The 18042-nt window shown below is 36.0% G+C and overlaps 1 protein-coding gene and 1 long non-coding RNA gene across 4 annotated transcripts; one reads left to right on the forward strand and one right to left on the reverse strand.

The window, feature by feature from the left end:
* Window positions 1–1448: 1448 nt before the first annotated feature.
* On the forward strand, window positions 1449–14432 carry ifi44b (interferon induced protein 44b). 2 transcript variants are annotated; one of them, XM_084091172.1, is made up of 8 exons: window positions 1449–1507; window positions 2175–2232; window positions 2484–2517; window positions 11995–12199; window positions 12383–12532; window positions 12811–12982; window positions 13376–13476; window positions 13740–14432. In XM_084091172.1, the coding sequence occupies exons 2-8, from the start codon at window positions 2193–2195 to the stop codon at window positions 13911–13913; spliced, it is 876 nt and encodes a 291-aa protein (XP_083947298.1). In that variant the 5' UTR covers window positions 1449–1507; window positions 2175–2192; the 3' UTR covers window positions 13914–14432. The 2 variants fall into 2 exon arrangements, with proteins under 2 accessions (XP_083947298.1, XP_083947297.1); XM_084091171.1 differs by lacking the exons at window positions 1449–1507; window positions 2175–2232; window positions 2484–2517 and adding an exon at window positions 10780–11056.
* Window positions 5612–9435, reverse strand: LOC311068741. 2 transcript variants are annotated; one of them, XR_014603424.1, is made up of 5 exons: window positions 9160–9435; window positions 8929–9064; window positions 7863–7943; window positions 7613–7762; window positions 5612–5945 (listed from the first exon to the last, which is right to left on the reverse strand). It is a non-coding gene; the product is annotated as an uncharacterized lncRNA (long non-coding RNA). The 2 variants fall into 2 exon arrangements; XR_014603425.1 differs by having other exon boundaries at window positions 5615–5945; window positions 8929–9435.
* Window positions 14433–18042: the final 3610 nt, after the last annotated feature.

Genomic DNA, 18042 nt, shown 5'->3' on the forward strand with positions numbered 1-18042 from the left:
TCCCAGGTGAAAATAATGAGGAAATTACGTTGTCTTTCGTTGCTTAGACATTCTCTGGTTGCTCCCTTCATCAACATGGCACACAAGTGCCCCGCTCCCTCCAAAGTGCCCAATTCAAGGGCTCTGCCGTCTGCCCTTTTAAGAGAGTAGGGCATAAGTAATGCTCACAAGCAATAAGCACGTCCCAGCCGTCCGTCCGTCACTTATTTAGGTTCCCCGGAAACATTTCCGTTGTGTTCTGTCCTATTTGCAGCGCGTTTCTGTATTTGGTTGTGTTGTGAACTTTTGCAGCGCGTTTCTGTATTTGGTTGTGTTGTGAACTTTTGCAGCGCGTTTCTGTATTTGGTTGTGTTGTGAGTATTTGGAGCACACATGTGTTGTGAAACTGATGAAGATGTTTTCTTAATTTGCGGGTGTTTTTTCTATTTGCATGTTTTCTTCAGTTGCAGCGCATTGAGCTCTCTCGGCCACCGTAGGTATCAGATTCAAGTGCACTTGAATGAGGGGGGCCAGTTATTTCCGTCTAGAATCAGCAAATGCTGATTGATCAACCTGGATTTGGGTGTGTCCATAACCTCTGTTCTAATTTAATGTTCCTTTAGATAAGTGTAGGCTACATGGATATACCACGGGCTTGACTAAACTTAAGCTATTTTAAGTATAGGCTACTTCATAAAATAAACTTGAAGTATACTTCTTTTTCGTAAGGAAATAAAAGACAAAAACGGGCATTTTTGCCCCTATGTCTTGAATTTTAAAGTCATTCAGATTCTAACTGCATCATGCACTTTAAATTAGCACATTAGAGAGGGCGAACTTCTCCTCCCAGGCCTGATTTTTGCCTCCACAACCACCCGGGCTGCAGTCCGGGACTCAGGAGTCCCACAAGCCAGACAGGCCCGATAGGACTCCTTCTTCAGCTTGACGGCATCCCTTACTTCCGGTGTCCACTGTCGCCTCGACAGGCACCGGAGACCTTACAGCCACAGCACCGAGCGACCGCGTCGACAATGTAGGTGGAGCACAAGTTCCACTCGGACTCAATATCTCCAGCCGTTTGGGTCTGCCGAGTCTGTCCAGCTTCCTCCGGATCCAACTCACCACCAGTTGCATCAGTTGACAGCTCCGCCCCTCTCTTCACCCGAGTGTCCAAGACATACGGCCGGAGGTCGGATGAAACGACCACTGTCTGCATGCAAGATAAATGGGGAAGGATGCATTAATCATTTTTATGCATTCTTTTTTTCCATGATTAATTGCACCTACTGTGATTAACGCATTAAAGTGACAGCCCTAATAATTAGGCCTATGTTTCAATGACAGCTAGACTTGCATCTGGCAGAACAGGCCAAATGCAATGTTTTTAATTTGTCCTTTTGGAACTGCCTATCTGTTTACATCATGTCAAAACTGAAAGTATAAAATTCAGTCACTACGTTACAGGATAAATAGGGGAGTTTCTTAGAAACTGAACAAGATCACCATACACTCTCAGACTGACTTGCAGGTAAGACATTTTACTGAAGAATCATTACACCAAATTTAAATGTAAAGTGTATGTTATGAATAAACATTTGAGAGCTACCATGCAGTATACCATATATTTATATATTAGCTATGTCAAGTTTAGAAAATTACAAATACCATTTGTATACTTGTAATATCACTTGTAATACCAAGTGAACGTAAAATTAATTTAATACTTAACAAAAAAAAGCAACATAATTTTTTACAGTTTGTGTTACTGCATGTGATCATCATGCAGCTAGTTCAATTATCAACATAACATTTTGTTGATGTCAGTACAGACCAACTGAAAAAGACAAATGCTCTAATTCTACTATATTTTTCTATTCGACTTATTCTACATACTCATCACTTGAATGTACTTTTATTTATAGATTTTACACAAACATAAAACTAAAGATTAAATTAATAATTAAAAAGAAATATTAAAAGAAATATGTCACGTAGTGGCACAGACAAGCCATCCCTAAGGGTGTTTAGATGGGAAGGAAACATTGGGAAGGACTGAGACAAAGCAAGAAACCCCACAGTGGCACACTGATTTATTTTACTAATTTATTCATTCATTATTATTATTTTTCCAGATTTTACATCATTTTGATTTTTAATGATATTCTGCTAACCAATATTTTATCTTCCAATATAAGGACAAAGACGTTGCTAGAATGGGTAATTCTCCTCCTCCTCCTCCTCGTCCTTCTCCAGGTAAATTATGATTTTCTCAAACAAAATATTAGGGTTATATTATCCTGAAAAAATGATTAATGCCCACACACTGAAATTAATTCTTCCAAAAAGTTCTTATTTAAATAAGAGCGACTAGTGTTGTTCATAGTTTTTACATTATCCTGGAGACCACTATACTAAGAAATATAGCCAAATTACGACAGTAAGTAAGTGGGCTAAATTAATTAATTAAAATGGAAAAAGACTAACAATTCTTTTTGGTTAAACAGAGTATGACAGGCCATGGAGGTCAACGAACTGGAGGTAGGCTCTTGAAAACAATTTTTTTTTTCCTCCTGCCTGAACAAGCTGTGCTTTATCCATTAACCCTTACAATTAGATCTCTCATTGGTCAATTTCAGACAAAACTGCAGTAAAATAAATGGTTTCACTTTATTTTGATGGTCCCTTTAACACGTTCTGTTGACTATAAGTAACGCTGCACCTACATGTCTACTAACTCTCATTAGAGTGTTAGTTAAGTATTAATAGACTGGTAGGGTTAGGGTTAGATTAAAGGCAGGGTAGGTAGGAATGGTCTAAAAAACTTCTTTTTCAAATTTGTTTAAAATTTATGTACATATCAATACATAATTAAAATGTAAGTACTCTGAAAAAGAAAGTATAAAAATCGAGTGTCTGTAGACCTCTCAGGACTGTTTTAAAGACAGTTCATTATTTCCATTCACTCCCACCCCCTCCCTTCTGGGCTCCTTCCAAAGCCACGCCCCCAAAACACATGAACGCGCGACTCCAACCGCTGAGCTGAAGACGCATTATTTACCTGAGACAAGCAGAGAGGAAGGAGCACAGTGCATGTAGTGACATCATGTCAGAATCACATGTAATAAAAAAATCTAACGCTAATTGCTTATGAATATAAACAAATAAGATGTATTTTAGTACTCACTATCAAGCTAGCATATTGATATTGGTAAATTTAAAATATATATTTTTTGATTCGCTAACGAGCTAGTTATATAAGCTAAAAACAGGTTGCATTGATACACTTTTTTACATTACCATCAGTTATATTGTGATGAAGATGAATTTCGTGTAAGATTCATAACATATATGGTGTTCTGCATGTAGGGGTGGGAGATATTGACAAAAATGAATATCTCGATATTTTTTTCCAATATCTAGATATAGATATTCAGGCGATATTTTTGCCATCCTTCAAAGAAATGTGAGCAAACTGGCAAAGAAGGTCCAGTTGGTCTTTTGACTTGCTGCATTTGACCTATATTATTCTAGGCTATAGAAAAAACAATAAAGGAGCTAACTAAACAGAATCTGTGGCACCCCCTACTTTTTCCACTTACAAAAAAAAAAAAAAAAAAAAAAAAACTTAACTAGGCACTTCTTGCAACAGTGATTATTAAATCAAACAACAATATTGTTGATGATCAATTCAAAGTAAAAAAAAATTAACATTTTCAAAACGGTATAAATCCATTCATTTTTCCCCCAAAACGCTATAAATCCATCTTTTTTTTTTTTTTTCTAAATTTATGGTTTGTCTTTTTAAAAAAGTTTTTGTCTTTTATTTTTCGTGTTTGCATTTATGAGGAAAAAACAATATTACTTGACAGTTCTCCATTATGGACGCGAGCGCTCTGAAAGCTGCACTGAGACTTTCAAACTTTAACAGAGACCTCAAAACAGAAAGCACAAAGCCTTTCTTTAAAACGAATTTCGTTTTGTATTAATTGTATCTTAATTTTAATATATTTTTTTTTCATTAATTCATTAATATTTTCATTCCTGCATTAAATACATAAAGTAAATATAGGCTATCAATCACAACATAAGGTGCTTGAACTGGAGATTATATCATCGTGAACCGAACCGTAGCCTCGCCTCACAGGCCTAAAAAATGTGGAATATATTTACAGAAATCTGGTTCTAAACAAAACCATCCAAAACAAAATAAAACTATGTAGCCTAAATGTGCATTTCTCCGGTGCATGCGTTCACTAGCCTACTGCGAAGATCGCGAGTCAAATATCGTCAACTTCATCTTTGCAGCCGACACAGAAATTAATAAACAATTAAAATGTCTTATTGCAATATTTTACACATTCATAATCATTACTTTTGCTGGTTCTTTGAGGCAGCTTTTTAGGTTTATGGCGTTTTGGAAAAGAGCTCTTCACGTACAAACACCGTTTCACCAAGGCACAGCAGCCCTTCAGCACATAAGAACAAAAAGAGAAAAAGCACGGACTTACTAATTACGAAACTTTGATGTGGTTGAACAGCTGAAACAGTCACAAATTCCTCTGCAACTCAAACATTCGAAGGAAGAGAACAGCATTACAGTTTTCAGCGCGTCCTCCTTTGATTGCTGTGTTGTGACTGGAAAAGTGCATGCAGGAGCACATGCGCAAAATGTAGGTTTGTAAAATGTCCTTTTGTAAAATAAAAATAATTTTAGGGCGAAGCAGAGGAGGTCGTGCAAGAGGCCGTGGCGTGCAACTAGGGTCCGAGGAAGTAGAGGCTGAGGACGGGGTGGTCGCTGGAAAGCTACGCCGATATTGACACGCGTTTTATTTCTTTGTTTATCCAAAGACTTTTTGTTCATTACCTTTTCTTGTACTGTCTTCTTTTTTTTGCCTTGTTTGCCTTCACTAACTGCATGCCGGTAATGTGAATTTTGATTGCTCTTTCTCTGCCATTGTTTTGCTATTCCTACACTGTTAGACAGTTCTTGTAATTTTACAGGAAATTCCTGGCTAATAGTTGCCGTAAATTTACTGTAAACAGTATACAGGACTGTTATTGTAATACTTAATACAACATCCCTACTGTAATTAATTACAATAATCATGTAAATTTACTGGTATTTGCCAGGAATTTCCTGTAATTTCACAGGATAGAATACTGTAAATATTACAGCAAAATGTTATATTTACGGCAACTCAGTAGCCAGGAATTTCCTGTAATTTCACAGGACAAATCAATATACTGTAAAACATTACAAGTATAAATATTACAAGTAAAAAGCTGTCATTTTTCGTATTGGCCAATTAAAAACACAACAATGGTATATTTTCTTTTTTTTTAATTAACAAACTGTGCAAAAATACATATTACAAAAGTATCCACTTTATCACACATAAAACAAAATTTTACTTTTAAAGAGATACTCCACTTTTTTTGAAAATAGGCTCATTTTACAACTCCCCCAGAGTTAAACAGTTGAGTTTTACCGTTTTCGAATCCATTCAGCCGATCTCCGGGTCTTTAGAAGAATGTCCGAGTTTTTGGTCCCATTGACTTCCATAGTATATATTTTTTCCTACTATGGAAGTCAATGGGACCAAAAACTGTCTGGTTACTGACATTCTTCTAAAGACCCGGAGATCGGCTGAATGGATTCGAAAACGGTAAAACTCAACTGTTTAACTCTGGGGGAGTTGTAAAATGAGCCTATTTCCAAAAAAAGTGGAGTATCCCTTTAATGAAGAAGCTCACTTCCAGACATCCAGGCAGCCAATCATCAGGGGGAACATGATGATATGGAACAAAGGTGTCCAGCCAGACTTGAACTGCATAGGGGAAGTTGTTCATGTTACTATCCCATCAACTCAAAGTCCAGTTTTCTTAGGAGGGTGCAAACAGGTGCGTTGAGCCTGTGTCTCTTCTCGGCTTTACTGCCCGTCTGGGAGTGGATTCCACAAAAAGCTCTGAAAACCGAGAGAGAGGAAAAAAGTTAAAGTTTTCATATCTGTTAAATAATGACAAATACTGTATAAAAAACATAAGTAACCTACTTGCTCATAAAATAAAATTACTTTGATGTATTTATTTAACATTAACAACTTTAACCATACAATTTAATTTAATGAATTAATGAAAGTTGTAATGTTAAATTGTTGTCCGTCAGTCTCTTCTGTTTACACAAATTATGTCCTGCAGGGGAAAACCAACTCTACTATAGAACAGACACTTAACAGCAATAGCTGGGTCTCCATCCAACTTTTTAATGCACATTTTAACCATTTGAAAAAGAAATCCTGACTGGAAACGGTTAAAATTCACATAAAATATTCTAATGTGAACAAAAACTTCTATGTGGATTGACAAATTTGCATTTTTTGCAATTATATCAGGTGTTTCAAGTTGCCCTGTCAACCTTACGTTTTGATCCCACAGCTGTTCACGACTCCTAGGTGCGTGACCATTTATAATTCGCATAACAGAGTTGATTGAAATGCTCTCCAATTAGAGGGTTTTTTTGCCAAATTTTTACGAATGCGTTTAAAAGTTATGTTTTAATTGGATGGAAACCTATCTATTGACATCATTGCATAGAATATATCATAGAACCTAACAATACTGGTAATAAGGTAATAATTCATGGGACGTTACATATGAGAATGATGGATTCACTTTACAGTAAGAATTATCATGAATTCATGTATAAATTCATGCATGAATTATGCATTCATATCTCATGAATCATCAGGAACTAACACGAGTTCAACGTTTTTCATTCATGACTTCATGAGTGAACAACACCTTAATTAAAACATTAACTAAGATGGGTAAATCATCATGAATTATGATTTATTACGCATGATCATGATGTTTTCTTTGTTCACAGTTATACCACTGTTCATCAGTGTTTCTAAGGACCAGTCACCACTTTAGTTGAGGGGCCACACACATGAAGTCATTGATAGATAATGCTTAGTTAATGATGACTACTGTATTTGAATGTCAACAGTTCATGTCTTCTTCAAAGCCTGCAGGTGATGATGATGATGATGATGTTTATTTCAAACCTGCATTCTAATTTTCTCACAATCAACATAACAGGCAACATAGCAGACAAATTATACAAGTGCATGGTTTGAAAAGGAGGTGGACGAAGCAAACGCTTGTGGTAGTTGGACAGACCCCAAAATAGACCAATCACAGCTCAGAGCACACAGATTCTGTTGACATTCAAATACAGTAGTCATCATTAACTAAGCATCATCTATCAATGACTTCATGTGTGTGGCCCCTCAACTAAAGTGGTGACTGGTCCTTAGAAACACTGATGAACAATGTGCTAATGGTCGCATATGTGAACAAAGAAAAGCATCACGATCATGCGTAATAAATCATAATTCATGATGATGTACTCATCTTAGTTAATTTTTTTATTAAGGTGTTGTTCACTCATGAAGTCATGAATGAAAAACGTTGAACTTGTGTTATTTCCTGATGATTCATGAGATATTAATGCATGAATGAATGCGTAATTCATGCATGAATTTATACATGAATTCATGATAATTAATTTACCCATACTGTAAAGTGTTACCTCATTTTCTTTATTAGTGTGTAAACAGTTTAAACATACCTTTGTATAAAGTGCCTGAGGCGTCTTTAGGATACTGCATGTTGAACACATAGTAAGCAGCGAAGGTTTCAGCCACTCCATTCAAAAGACTGTTTTGGGCCCCATCACAACTGTTCCTTCTATGAACACTTGTTGCGATTAGTGTCTCTCCTGAAATGCATTAACACAATATGATAATAAAAGGTGAGTAAATCATGGGGTAATTTTCATTTAAAAGTGAACTACTCTATAAAATAAGGGAAGAATTTACCTTGCACAATTAAGCAAGGTGTGCTGGATAGGTCTCTCTCTCTCTCTCTCTGGATATCAGCAGCTGTGGCAGAGGGCTAGGCTAGGGAATAAAAAACGTAAACATTACCAAATGTATTACCAATTACACAAATGCCAAATTAAAAATCTATTATTATTTTAGTCCATATAGTCTGCCAGGCAGCCACATGTAATTTGAGACAAACAAAATGGTTAACTTAATTTTAATACTACTGATAATTTGCTGCCTTTTCTGAAGACAAAGAGAGCATTGAAAGCTTTTCAACAGAACCCAGGCTCCGGAAAAAAAAATATTTTATGACGATGCTGGTTGGATTTAGTTGCGCACGCGCAGTTTATTTTAGATACAGACAGTTACATGACTGCTCTTCCAACCTGGTTTGCCAAGCACAAAGTAATGTTATAACATATGAGCATACCAGATGCTATATTCAGCTTATCTCACAGTTATAGCTGACTCACATAATTAAAGATACCAGCATTGTCGTTTAATTAAAGCCCATATTTCAACTAAAATGTGCTTGTGTTTATTCAGTGGCCGTAAAATCTAACGTTACAAACTTCGTTTATGCTAGTGTGCAAACCACGGCTTCAAGACCCCCGATTACAAGACAGCAAAGCCCTAATAATGTTACGACAGCCTATACAGTAGCACGTGTAATCAATGCAATAATAACCTGAGCTAACTGATCGGGCTAACGTTAATGCTTATTATTAACAGTCTGGGCTAACGTTATTTGAGCTATCGTTATTGTGGTGGTTTTCCATTAACGTTAGGCTACGTTACAAGCTCAGCTCTACTCGATTCTACTCACCATGTTTGTTTTTCCATTGAAAATAGTGCCGTGTATCTGCATGTGGTAACGTTACTATTTTCTTTATGGATTGAGTAACTTAAAGAAGACGCCGCTTCACCGCAGTCAGTTCAGGTTTATAACGTCGTTACCCGGGAGTGAGCGGGGCGAGTTGAGCTAACGTTATATCTAACATTACTCTAGCTAATGTTACTGAAATATACCAAGCGAAAAATTGTGAATATCTCGTACCTTGTAGCTGCATGTGGTAACTTTTTTCCGTATGGGTTGTGTAAGAAGACGCCACTTCACCGCGGTCAGTTCATGGTGTTGTTTTACCGGGAGTGAGCGAGTCGAGTCGGGGCGAACGTCACAGAAGCTAATGTCACTGAAATATACCAAACGAAACAATCACCACTCATATGACCGGTATTAATATATCCATAGACTTATAAAAATAGATGGCATGTTAACGTTTCATACCTGAGATGTGTTCCTTCCAAAAGCTGCTTCTTCCAAAAGTGTTTGATTCTGGTGCCGTTGGCCGCCGCGGTACCGCGCAATTTCAAAATTCAAATCGCAGCAATCCCACAATGCTATGCGGTGGCTGTAAAATAATGCTTCTACAGTGTAGTTACAACAAAATTACAGGACTGTCCATAAATTTCCCATCATGCATTTGTATTTACAATAAAAACATGAATACAATATGTTGTTGTAAATTTTATTGTAAAAATTACATCAATTGCTAACAGTGTAGGTTCAGTGCCTCTCGAATTCCTCAAATCAAACGTGCGCGCGTCCGCGCGCAAGTGGGCAGATCCCGTGGCAAAAGGGTTGTTGCCATGGTTGCGAGAGAGAGTGACAGTCGCCTAAGCCAATCCTTTGATTCGTCCCGAATCGAAATAATGAGCTGTGTTTAATACAGATTAAACGGTCTAGAGTCACTTGATTTTTATACTCTTTTTTTCAGAGTACTTACATTTTAATTATGTATTGATATATATAGAAAGTTTTAACAAATTTGGATCTTTTTTTTTTTTTATAGTCCTACCTACCCTGCCTTTAAGTTGACATGTAGTTGCAAAATTACTTAGTCAGTAGAGTGTCTGTTGGAGGACCACCACAATAAAGTGTTTGCAGATATTAAGTATCTACTCAGGGTGTCTACAGATATAAACAAGTTAAATTTAAGACTTTTTAAGACCTTTTTAATGCCACTTTGAATGAAATTTAAGACCAAACATGTGATGGAAATACACATTATATTACATGCGAATATGTAATATTTAACCTAAGTAATTGAAATAATTTAATATTCACTACTTGTTTATTGAACTAAAATCAATGTAACATTTGCAATCGTGAGAATATTCAGCAAAATAGCTCCTGTCATGTTATGTTACTCAGGGTTTTTCCTGGCTCAAAATGAGGCGGAGGTGGTAAAATCGTAATAATGTATTTTAATAATAAGATAATTAAATTTGGTTTTTTTGTAGATCATCATATAGCCTAATGTGTTTCCCACATTATTTTTGTGGGTGGAGCTTGGTACCTCTTGGGGGGTCCGGGGGCATGCCCCCCCGGAAGAAAATTTTGTACATTTTAAAGATGAATTCATTAATCTGGTGCACTTTGAGTCACCCGAATCCACTATTAAAAATAAATAATCCACCCGCAAACCGCCCATATTCTCTGATTTAGATATCTGCATCTGATCATCACATTACAATTATTCAAATTCTCAGTGTTAAGCATGATAAAATTGTAACATATCACACTGAAGTAGGCTGATTTAAAATGAACATTTATTTGAAATAAAAGTTCTTCTTTTGGCAAAATTACAGTTCCTTAATAGCCTAAACAGAGGCTTTACTCCCTTCAAACTTAAAATATCAATGTTTCATTACATCACTGTTTGAAAACACTCATTTTTTTGTACCTTTTATAAAGGGCATTTTCCCCCTAATTTTATTAAATGTATGCTCCATCTTTCATTTCAAATTCTTAAATTTGATCAATATATTCAATTAAAATAATAAGACACTAGGCTGTTACCTATCAAATTAAATAATTTATATTGAAAAATTATAACTGTATTAAATGAGATTATTTTAAATATTTTTGAATATACAAATAAGGAATGTTGAAAAGAATGATACTTTATGAAACTAAACCGCCAGTAGGAGGCGGCAGGCGACCGTCTTAATGAGCGAGTCATTGAGTCATTCATTCAAACGATTCGTTCAAAACGCTGAATCATTCAGTAATGCTGCTGCAACAAGTGTTGCTGTGAGATGCGCTATGGTTCTGCGGTGATCTTTGTTTGGAACTATTTTCGCTGCAGAAACAGAACAAAAACAGTCATTGCGTCTAAAATGTAAGTGACTTAATTTTAACTATTTGTTTATTGAACTGTTATGAAATCAGTCTCGGTTTCAATCTTGATGGCATTCAGGAAAACAGCTCTCTGGTCGCGTGTAGCCTAGGCTATAGTTTCTTAACTATAATATGTTATAAATAACTGCGCGAGCCTCAACAGTGCAACATTGTTACCGTCAGTACATTAGGTAATAAATAAAACAGAATCATTCTCACGTTTTCGGTGATTCCCATAGTTATTTGTTATTAACTATGACAAACATTTTGAATTTTTACCTCAGTATGTTTCTTTATGTTTGCCGTTATGCTCATTTGTTTTGATTTCTTCCTATAAAATCGATCACAGACACAGAGTCAAGCAGCGCGAGCCTCAACAGTGTTAGCAGAAAAGGCCTACATTATCATTATCAACAGCTGTTTATGTAATAAAATCTGAATCAATCTGGCGATTCGATGCTTCACTGGTTATTTGACGGACATTAGGTCCGTCAGACTGGAGAAATTTTTGCGGTAACGTGACCAGAAATATTTAAGACCTATCGAATCTGAATTTAAGACATTTTAATACTTTTTAAGGCCTTTTATTAGGAAAACTTTATTTAAGACATTTTAAGACTTTTTAAGGACCCGCGGCCACCCTGCTACTTATACTCCAATGAAAGTTAGTTGACATATAGTTGCAAAGTTACTTATAGTCAACAGCACGTTCAAAAGGGACCATCAAAATAGTGTTACCAAATAAATTTGACAATAGCCAGTTTCATGTTTCTTGTAACATGTTCTTCTTGCATTTTTAAAGTGACTTAATTGATAATATATTTTCTTGGAATATTTTAAAAACATGTTGCATCTCACATTTATTTTATGCATATAGGCCTAAGTTTAGGGTTATGCTCACAAAATCCCCTGACCACCCCCTTTAAACTCCCTTTCTAGTGAAGATAGACAAACCCTTTTGACAACAGTAACCAACTTCCAACCTGGAAACAAAGAAGTCAACACTCTCAGAATTCTTCTGCATGGACCAGTAGGTGCTGGAAAATCAAGCCTCTTCAACTCTGTGAATTCTGCTCTCCAGGAGCGCATCACCACCAGAGCTCTGGCACATTCTGTAGCTACTGATCGTAGTTTCACTTTGAAGGTATAAGCTTAAATGTGAAATGTATATAATGATATTTATATGAAAGCCATGTTAAGAAGTGAACTGCTGTAATTTCCATTAAAATACTTTGATTTATTTTATTTTATTATTATTATTTATTATCAAAGTAAGAAAAGCTTTAATGCAAAACTCCAAAAAACAATGATTGGATTTTGTTTTCAGTGCAAAACATACAAAGTGAAGAACGACAGGTCAGGCTCTTTCTTTCCTTTCACGTTCACTGACATCGCTGGTATGCACAATAAAGGTATTGGAATACAGAGTGAAGACATCATCCAGTTATTAAATGGTTGCATCAGCGATGGTTATACTGTAAGTGCATTTAATACAGACTTCAATTTTTTTTATTCAAGCACTATAGTCATAAGGTTCTTTTGCATAGTGTGGAAGTAAACCTGAGCTGATTGTTCAAAAAAGTGTGATAAACTTCACTCCAGAAATGCTGTTGAACTAAACAGTGCAAAAGAGTGTCATGCATGCAATGCTCACTTTTAAGTGGTCAACTACTGGTCAAACATTGTTTTTTTTCAGTTCTGTTGTTGTTGTTTTCCATAATGCATGTAGTTTATTTAGTGCTTCTATCTCTTCAGTTTAACCCATTAAGACCAATTACAGAAGACGACCCAAAGTACAAAAAGAACCCCACTCTGAAAGACAGGATTCACTGTCTGGTGGCTGTTCTTCCTGCTGACACTGTTTCTACGATGGATGATGAAAAAATAAGGCAAATGAGAGTAGTTCGGGAGAAAGCACGAAATTTGGGTGAGTCATATAATATCTATATGTTTATTCTCAAAAATACCAATTTTATGCATATGTTTCATCCATGAACTTTCTTGAGCATCAGAGAATGTTTGCACCTTTTGTAATAGTTCTGTATGAGTCGCATTTGATTGGTTGGATCTCAATATCATATCCAATGTTAAGTGTTGTGCAGGACCTGGGGGATTTTACTTTAAAAAAGTGGGAATCATCACTCAGATTCATGCATAACTATAGCAAAATATACATACAGTCAATGATCATCAAGGAAGCTAAACACCATCTTAAAATAAGTAAAAAGTAAACTTTTAACAGCATAATTTGTGTAAATTCAGTTTTGTTTTGTTTTGTTTTGTGGAATATACAGTGTAATTATTGTTCATTGTACCACAGGCATTCCTCAAGTCATAATCATGACCAAAGTGGATGAAGCATGTCGACTAGTTAAAGAAGATCTTAAGAAGATCTACACAAGCAAAAAAATAAAACAGAAGGTACTGTGCTTCTTTTTTATTTTTATTTTATCATGGTGAATACATTGATTAAATTTGGCTTAGGTATATTTCAGTTTTTTGTAATTTCCATTGAAAATTATAGGTTTTGATCATATATAATGATAAATAATCAATGTGGGATTCAAACTCATTGCATATCACATGTGACAGTCAGACTAGGTGTGACGTGACCTGTATTATACTCTCTTCTCTTCTATTTTATTTTTGTATACAAAAAAAAAGTCTATATGTTCTCTTTGCAGATGGAGGAGTGTTCTTGCAAACTGGGTGTTCCTGTGAACTGCATTTATCCTGTGAAGAACTACCATGAGGAACGCACCACTAACACAACAACTGATATTCTGATTTTAGATGCATTGAAAAATATTGTCAACTTTGCCAATGACTATGTGGAGGACCAAGTGGACAATGAATAAGAGTCCTGACTTCCATGTTGAGCAGGAGGTTTTTTGACAAATTATCCATACAGTGATATAACAATGCTGTAGACATGTTAAAGTACATAATGCAGAAGACTGTGTAGTCACTTACATCTGCGGTTAGTGGTAGTTTCTATTTGTATAACAATACTATTATAACAATATATCAATATCCAGTAAACAGAGATAAATGTATTTACATGTTGTTTTAAGAATAATGATGTAGCTCATAATCAGGATGTATACTGTATTGTATGTTTAAAATAATTTCCTTTAGGGTTCCTTATGCCTTTGCTAATATTAGTAAAGATGTTTGTGTGATAGTTTCTTTCTCTGTGGGTGAGGTATGCTATTCAAACTGCTTTTAGAGATTAAATAATCCACACATGCTATATGTATTTTACAAGTCATTGTTCTGGTTATATTGTGTTATTTTGGGTTTAAGGATATTCAGATGTATTGTTGCTGTTTGCTGTTCTCATATAAATAAATATTTGTGGGAGGGCCCTTCCTAAAGGGATTCAGTTGTTCATTTTCGTTTGGAAACGGCCCTTTAATGGGTGCAAAAACACTGTTAAGTTACATTAAACTAATGTATTTTCAATGGGAAGCGTCTTTCGTGATAACAGCACGATTCTTTCTGCCTGTCGGCTGCAGCAGAGAAGCTGTTTTATCAACATTTATTCACGAGATCTTATGTATTTTTATGTATTTTTTTAATGTTATTATTTCGGTCTTATTGCCAGGGAAGCTGGATTGCTTTGCTGTTTATTGATATTTTTAAAATTATATTTTATCAGTAGGAATTCGCGCTGAAGAAGTCTCGTTCCGAACACATCGCGATATTTGGCATCAGTTCACGTGTGTCAGATGTTGGTAAGTAAATACCTAAATCACACATTATTAGGACAGCGTATTTAGGTATGAGGGTAAGTTCACCCAGCAAAAACTCGAACTTACCCTCATGTCGCTCCAAACCCATAATACTTTTGTGGAGAGCACAAATGAAGATATTTTTAACAGATGCCTTGTGTGCGCAAACATTTAGGCCCTACGTCTTTATTCACAAATGATGTATCTCCGACGCACGAGATGGCCGGCTCTCGCCAACACAACCCTAATGAATTGTGGTGCTCCGTGAACGTGTCAGAGATGTATATTTTGTGAATAAAGATGCCATGGGTTTTTTTTTTTGCACACACAAAGCATTCACTTCGCTTCATAAAGTTGAGGTTAAACCACTGGAGTCATATTGATTATTGTTATAATGTCTTTACTACCTTGAAAGTTGTAGTGGCATAAACTGTGAAATGGAGGGACAGAAAGCTCTCAGATTTCATTAAAAATATCTACATTTGTGTTTCAAAGATGAACGAAAGTCTTACAGGTTTGCAACGACATGAAGGTGAGTGATGAAAATGTTTGGTAATGTTTGATGCATTAGGTAAATCAGTTCCTCAGGGGCACCAGTAGATCTCTGCCTGATCTCTGATCTTCTGCTCCTTCCACCATCCCAATCCTGGATTATTGAGCCACGACAGAAGTTTCCACTTTGAATGCTTTAGCCTGGCTGTTTTTTCTCCAGCATCTAAAGTGAGAAAGAAAACAATAACTAAAATGTAAATGTAAAAAAACAATGGTTGTCCAAAATGTGAAGTATACACTTCAGTTTTCCCTCTACATATTTGTGCAAGATTTCAGTCATAGATAAATTGTAAATGTTTGCTTGATTAGACATTACCTGTCTAGCGACGTATGTTTATGCTGAAATATAATATTGGTTTGTGAATTGGTTTGGTTAAATACACCTATCACATGTCATTTTGTAGCGAACTGTCTCGTGTGATTAAAGTTTTGAGCTTCAGAACTTCCGATAACATAGTGAGTTTTTAGGGAGCGAATGTTTCAGTGCACGTTAAGAATTTTGTGATTAAGACGGCCTTTAACCACTGACTACTGAGCTAGAGACCTGAGTGATATGCACCCAGAGTTTAGCACCTTGATTAGCTTGTTCAGGTGTGCTGGACTAGGTTGGAGTAAACCTCTGCATGTAAGTGGACCTTGAGAGACAATGTTGAGATCTCCTGCAATATGTTCTGAACTTACAACACTGGTGTCCAGACCAAAGTCCTGCAGAGTTTCTGGTGGTCCTGGATCAGCTGCTCAGGTCTGCTTAATTGGGTTTGGAGCTAAACTCTGTGATCAGGACTAGATGGCAAACAATACTGTAAAGGGGAGAAGACAAACAATATTATTATGTTATAAATAATTTGTTCTGTGTTCATCTGCTTACCTGTACAAAGTATGCATCATGAATAAGCGGTATATATTGAATTTGATCTTTTAATTACACTGTTTAACTACATTACTAACTACAAACCTGATAAAAATGACTGGTGGGCAATGGAAAGCCTCCAGGTGGGCGTAATGGTGTGACGTCACGTGATAACTATGAATTAACCATACAGTGCGTACTTTTAGGTTAAATAAATTAGCTTATTTCCATTCATCCATTGACCAATTGTCAGCAAAACCTTTACAAAACTATCAAAATATCTCATCTACACACAAGATGTGATTACAAGCCCAAGCTCAAGTCTATAGTTATCCTAACGTTACCTCTAAGTTAGTTAGCTAGAAGCTAACGGACTTTTTCGAAGACACTAAACCATTTCTATAAAGTAAATATTCAACGGAAGCGAGTGATTTACATGAAAGAAAGTCTCAGAAACATTTGTATGTACTATTTGTGTAATTTTATGGACTGAACTTACCTTAAAGTAGTTAAAACAACAGTGAGAGACGGAGTTTCACTGATTGTCAGTTGAGCTGCCGTCTCGTTTCCATGGTAACGCCCTCCGCTCCAGTTCAAATGCGGCTTGAATGTTCAGCACGCGCGCCCATTAAAACCATAGACCAGGGGTCGGCAACCCAAAATGTTGAAAGAGCCATATTGGACCGAAAAAAAAAACAAACAAATCTGTCTGGAGCCGCAAAAAATTAAAAGCCTTATAAGCCTTATAATGAAGGCAACACATGCTGTAAGTGTCTATATTAGCTTTATTAGCCCCCTAGTATCAAAATGATAAGTAGGCTACAAATACATAATGAGCATTCATGATTAAATGTTTATTTTCCCTGCAGCGCATCCTGGAGAGAATGACGCACCACGTGACTACTCTGCTGTACGATTGTGCTTTAAGTTTAACTTCCATTATAATTTTAATGTATTATGTTTCGATTTATTTATTCGTGTATTATGTTTACAACGTTGAAAACTTTAACCCTTTCACACGTAAGTTTAAAATATTCTGACTGACCCCCCAGCGTGAGTTTTTCGAGGCGACCGTTATTTAGAATGTGTCACTTTATGGTTTCCATGGTGACGCGTCATTGCGTGTCACGTGACACACCGCAGCAGCAACAGAGCTGAATGAATGATGATCTGCTTTTATGTCATTTTTCCTTTTTTATTCAAAATATTCACACATTTGTTAGATATGGCATGAAATATCTGATATTCCGATTGTCAAATATATGCAAGTGGAAGTGTTTTGTTGTTTAAACACCTTTATAACGATCGCGTTAGTTGAGCTGTATGCGCGATGGGCGCCGCCATCTTAGTTTGTGCCGCAGACGCAGTCCAGACAGAGAATCGGATCTGTTGGATTTACAACACGTGAACTCATCCACTTCTCCCGAAATATATAAAAGTAGTGGCTGGTGAAATGGGAGAAGAATAGTGTAAACTTTAAAGTTACTTACACAATGTGTATCTGATATGAATAAAACGTGTCTAATTATAATGGAAAGGATTATTATTGCCTCTTCCTTTAACATCAGTGTGTATTTTACAAACTCTAAATATAGTTTTTTTAGTATTTATATGTCTGAAACCTAAAATAAACATTATGTGGTTGAAAACACTGAAAAGTTGTGATATATGACAGCTCTGACTGAGCCGAGCGTGCCTGTCTCTGGCTCAGCGCCAGCCAACGCTGTGTATCTGATATGAATAAAACGTGTCTAATTATAATGGAAAGGATTATTATTGCCTCTTCCTTTAACATCAGTGTGTATTTTACAAACTCTAAATATAGTTTTTTTAGTATTTATATGTCTGAAA

The sequence above is a fragment of the Abramis brama genome (assembly GCF_963993115.1).
Source record: "Abramis brama genome assembly, chromosome: 2".
In the NCBI taxonomy this organism is placed as follows: domain Eukaryota; kingdom Metazoa; phylum Chordata; class Actinopteri; order Cypriniformes; family Leuciscidae; genus Abramis; species Abramis brama.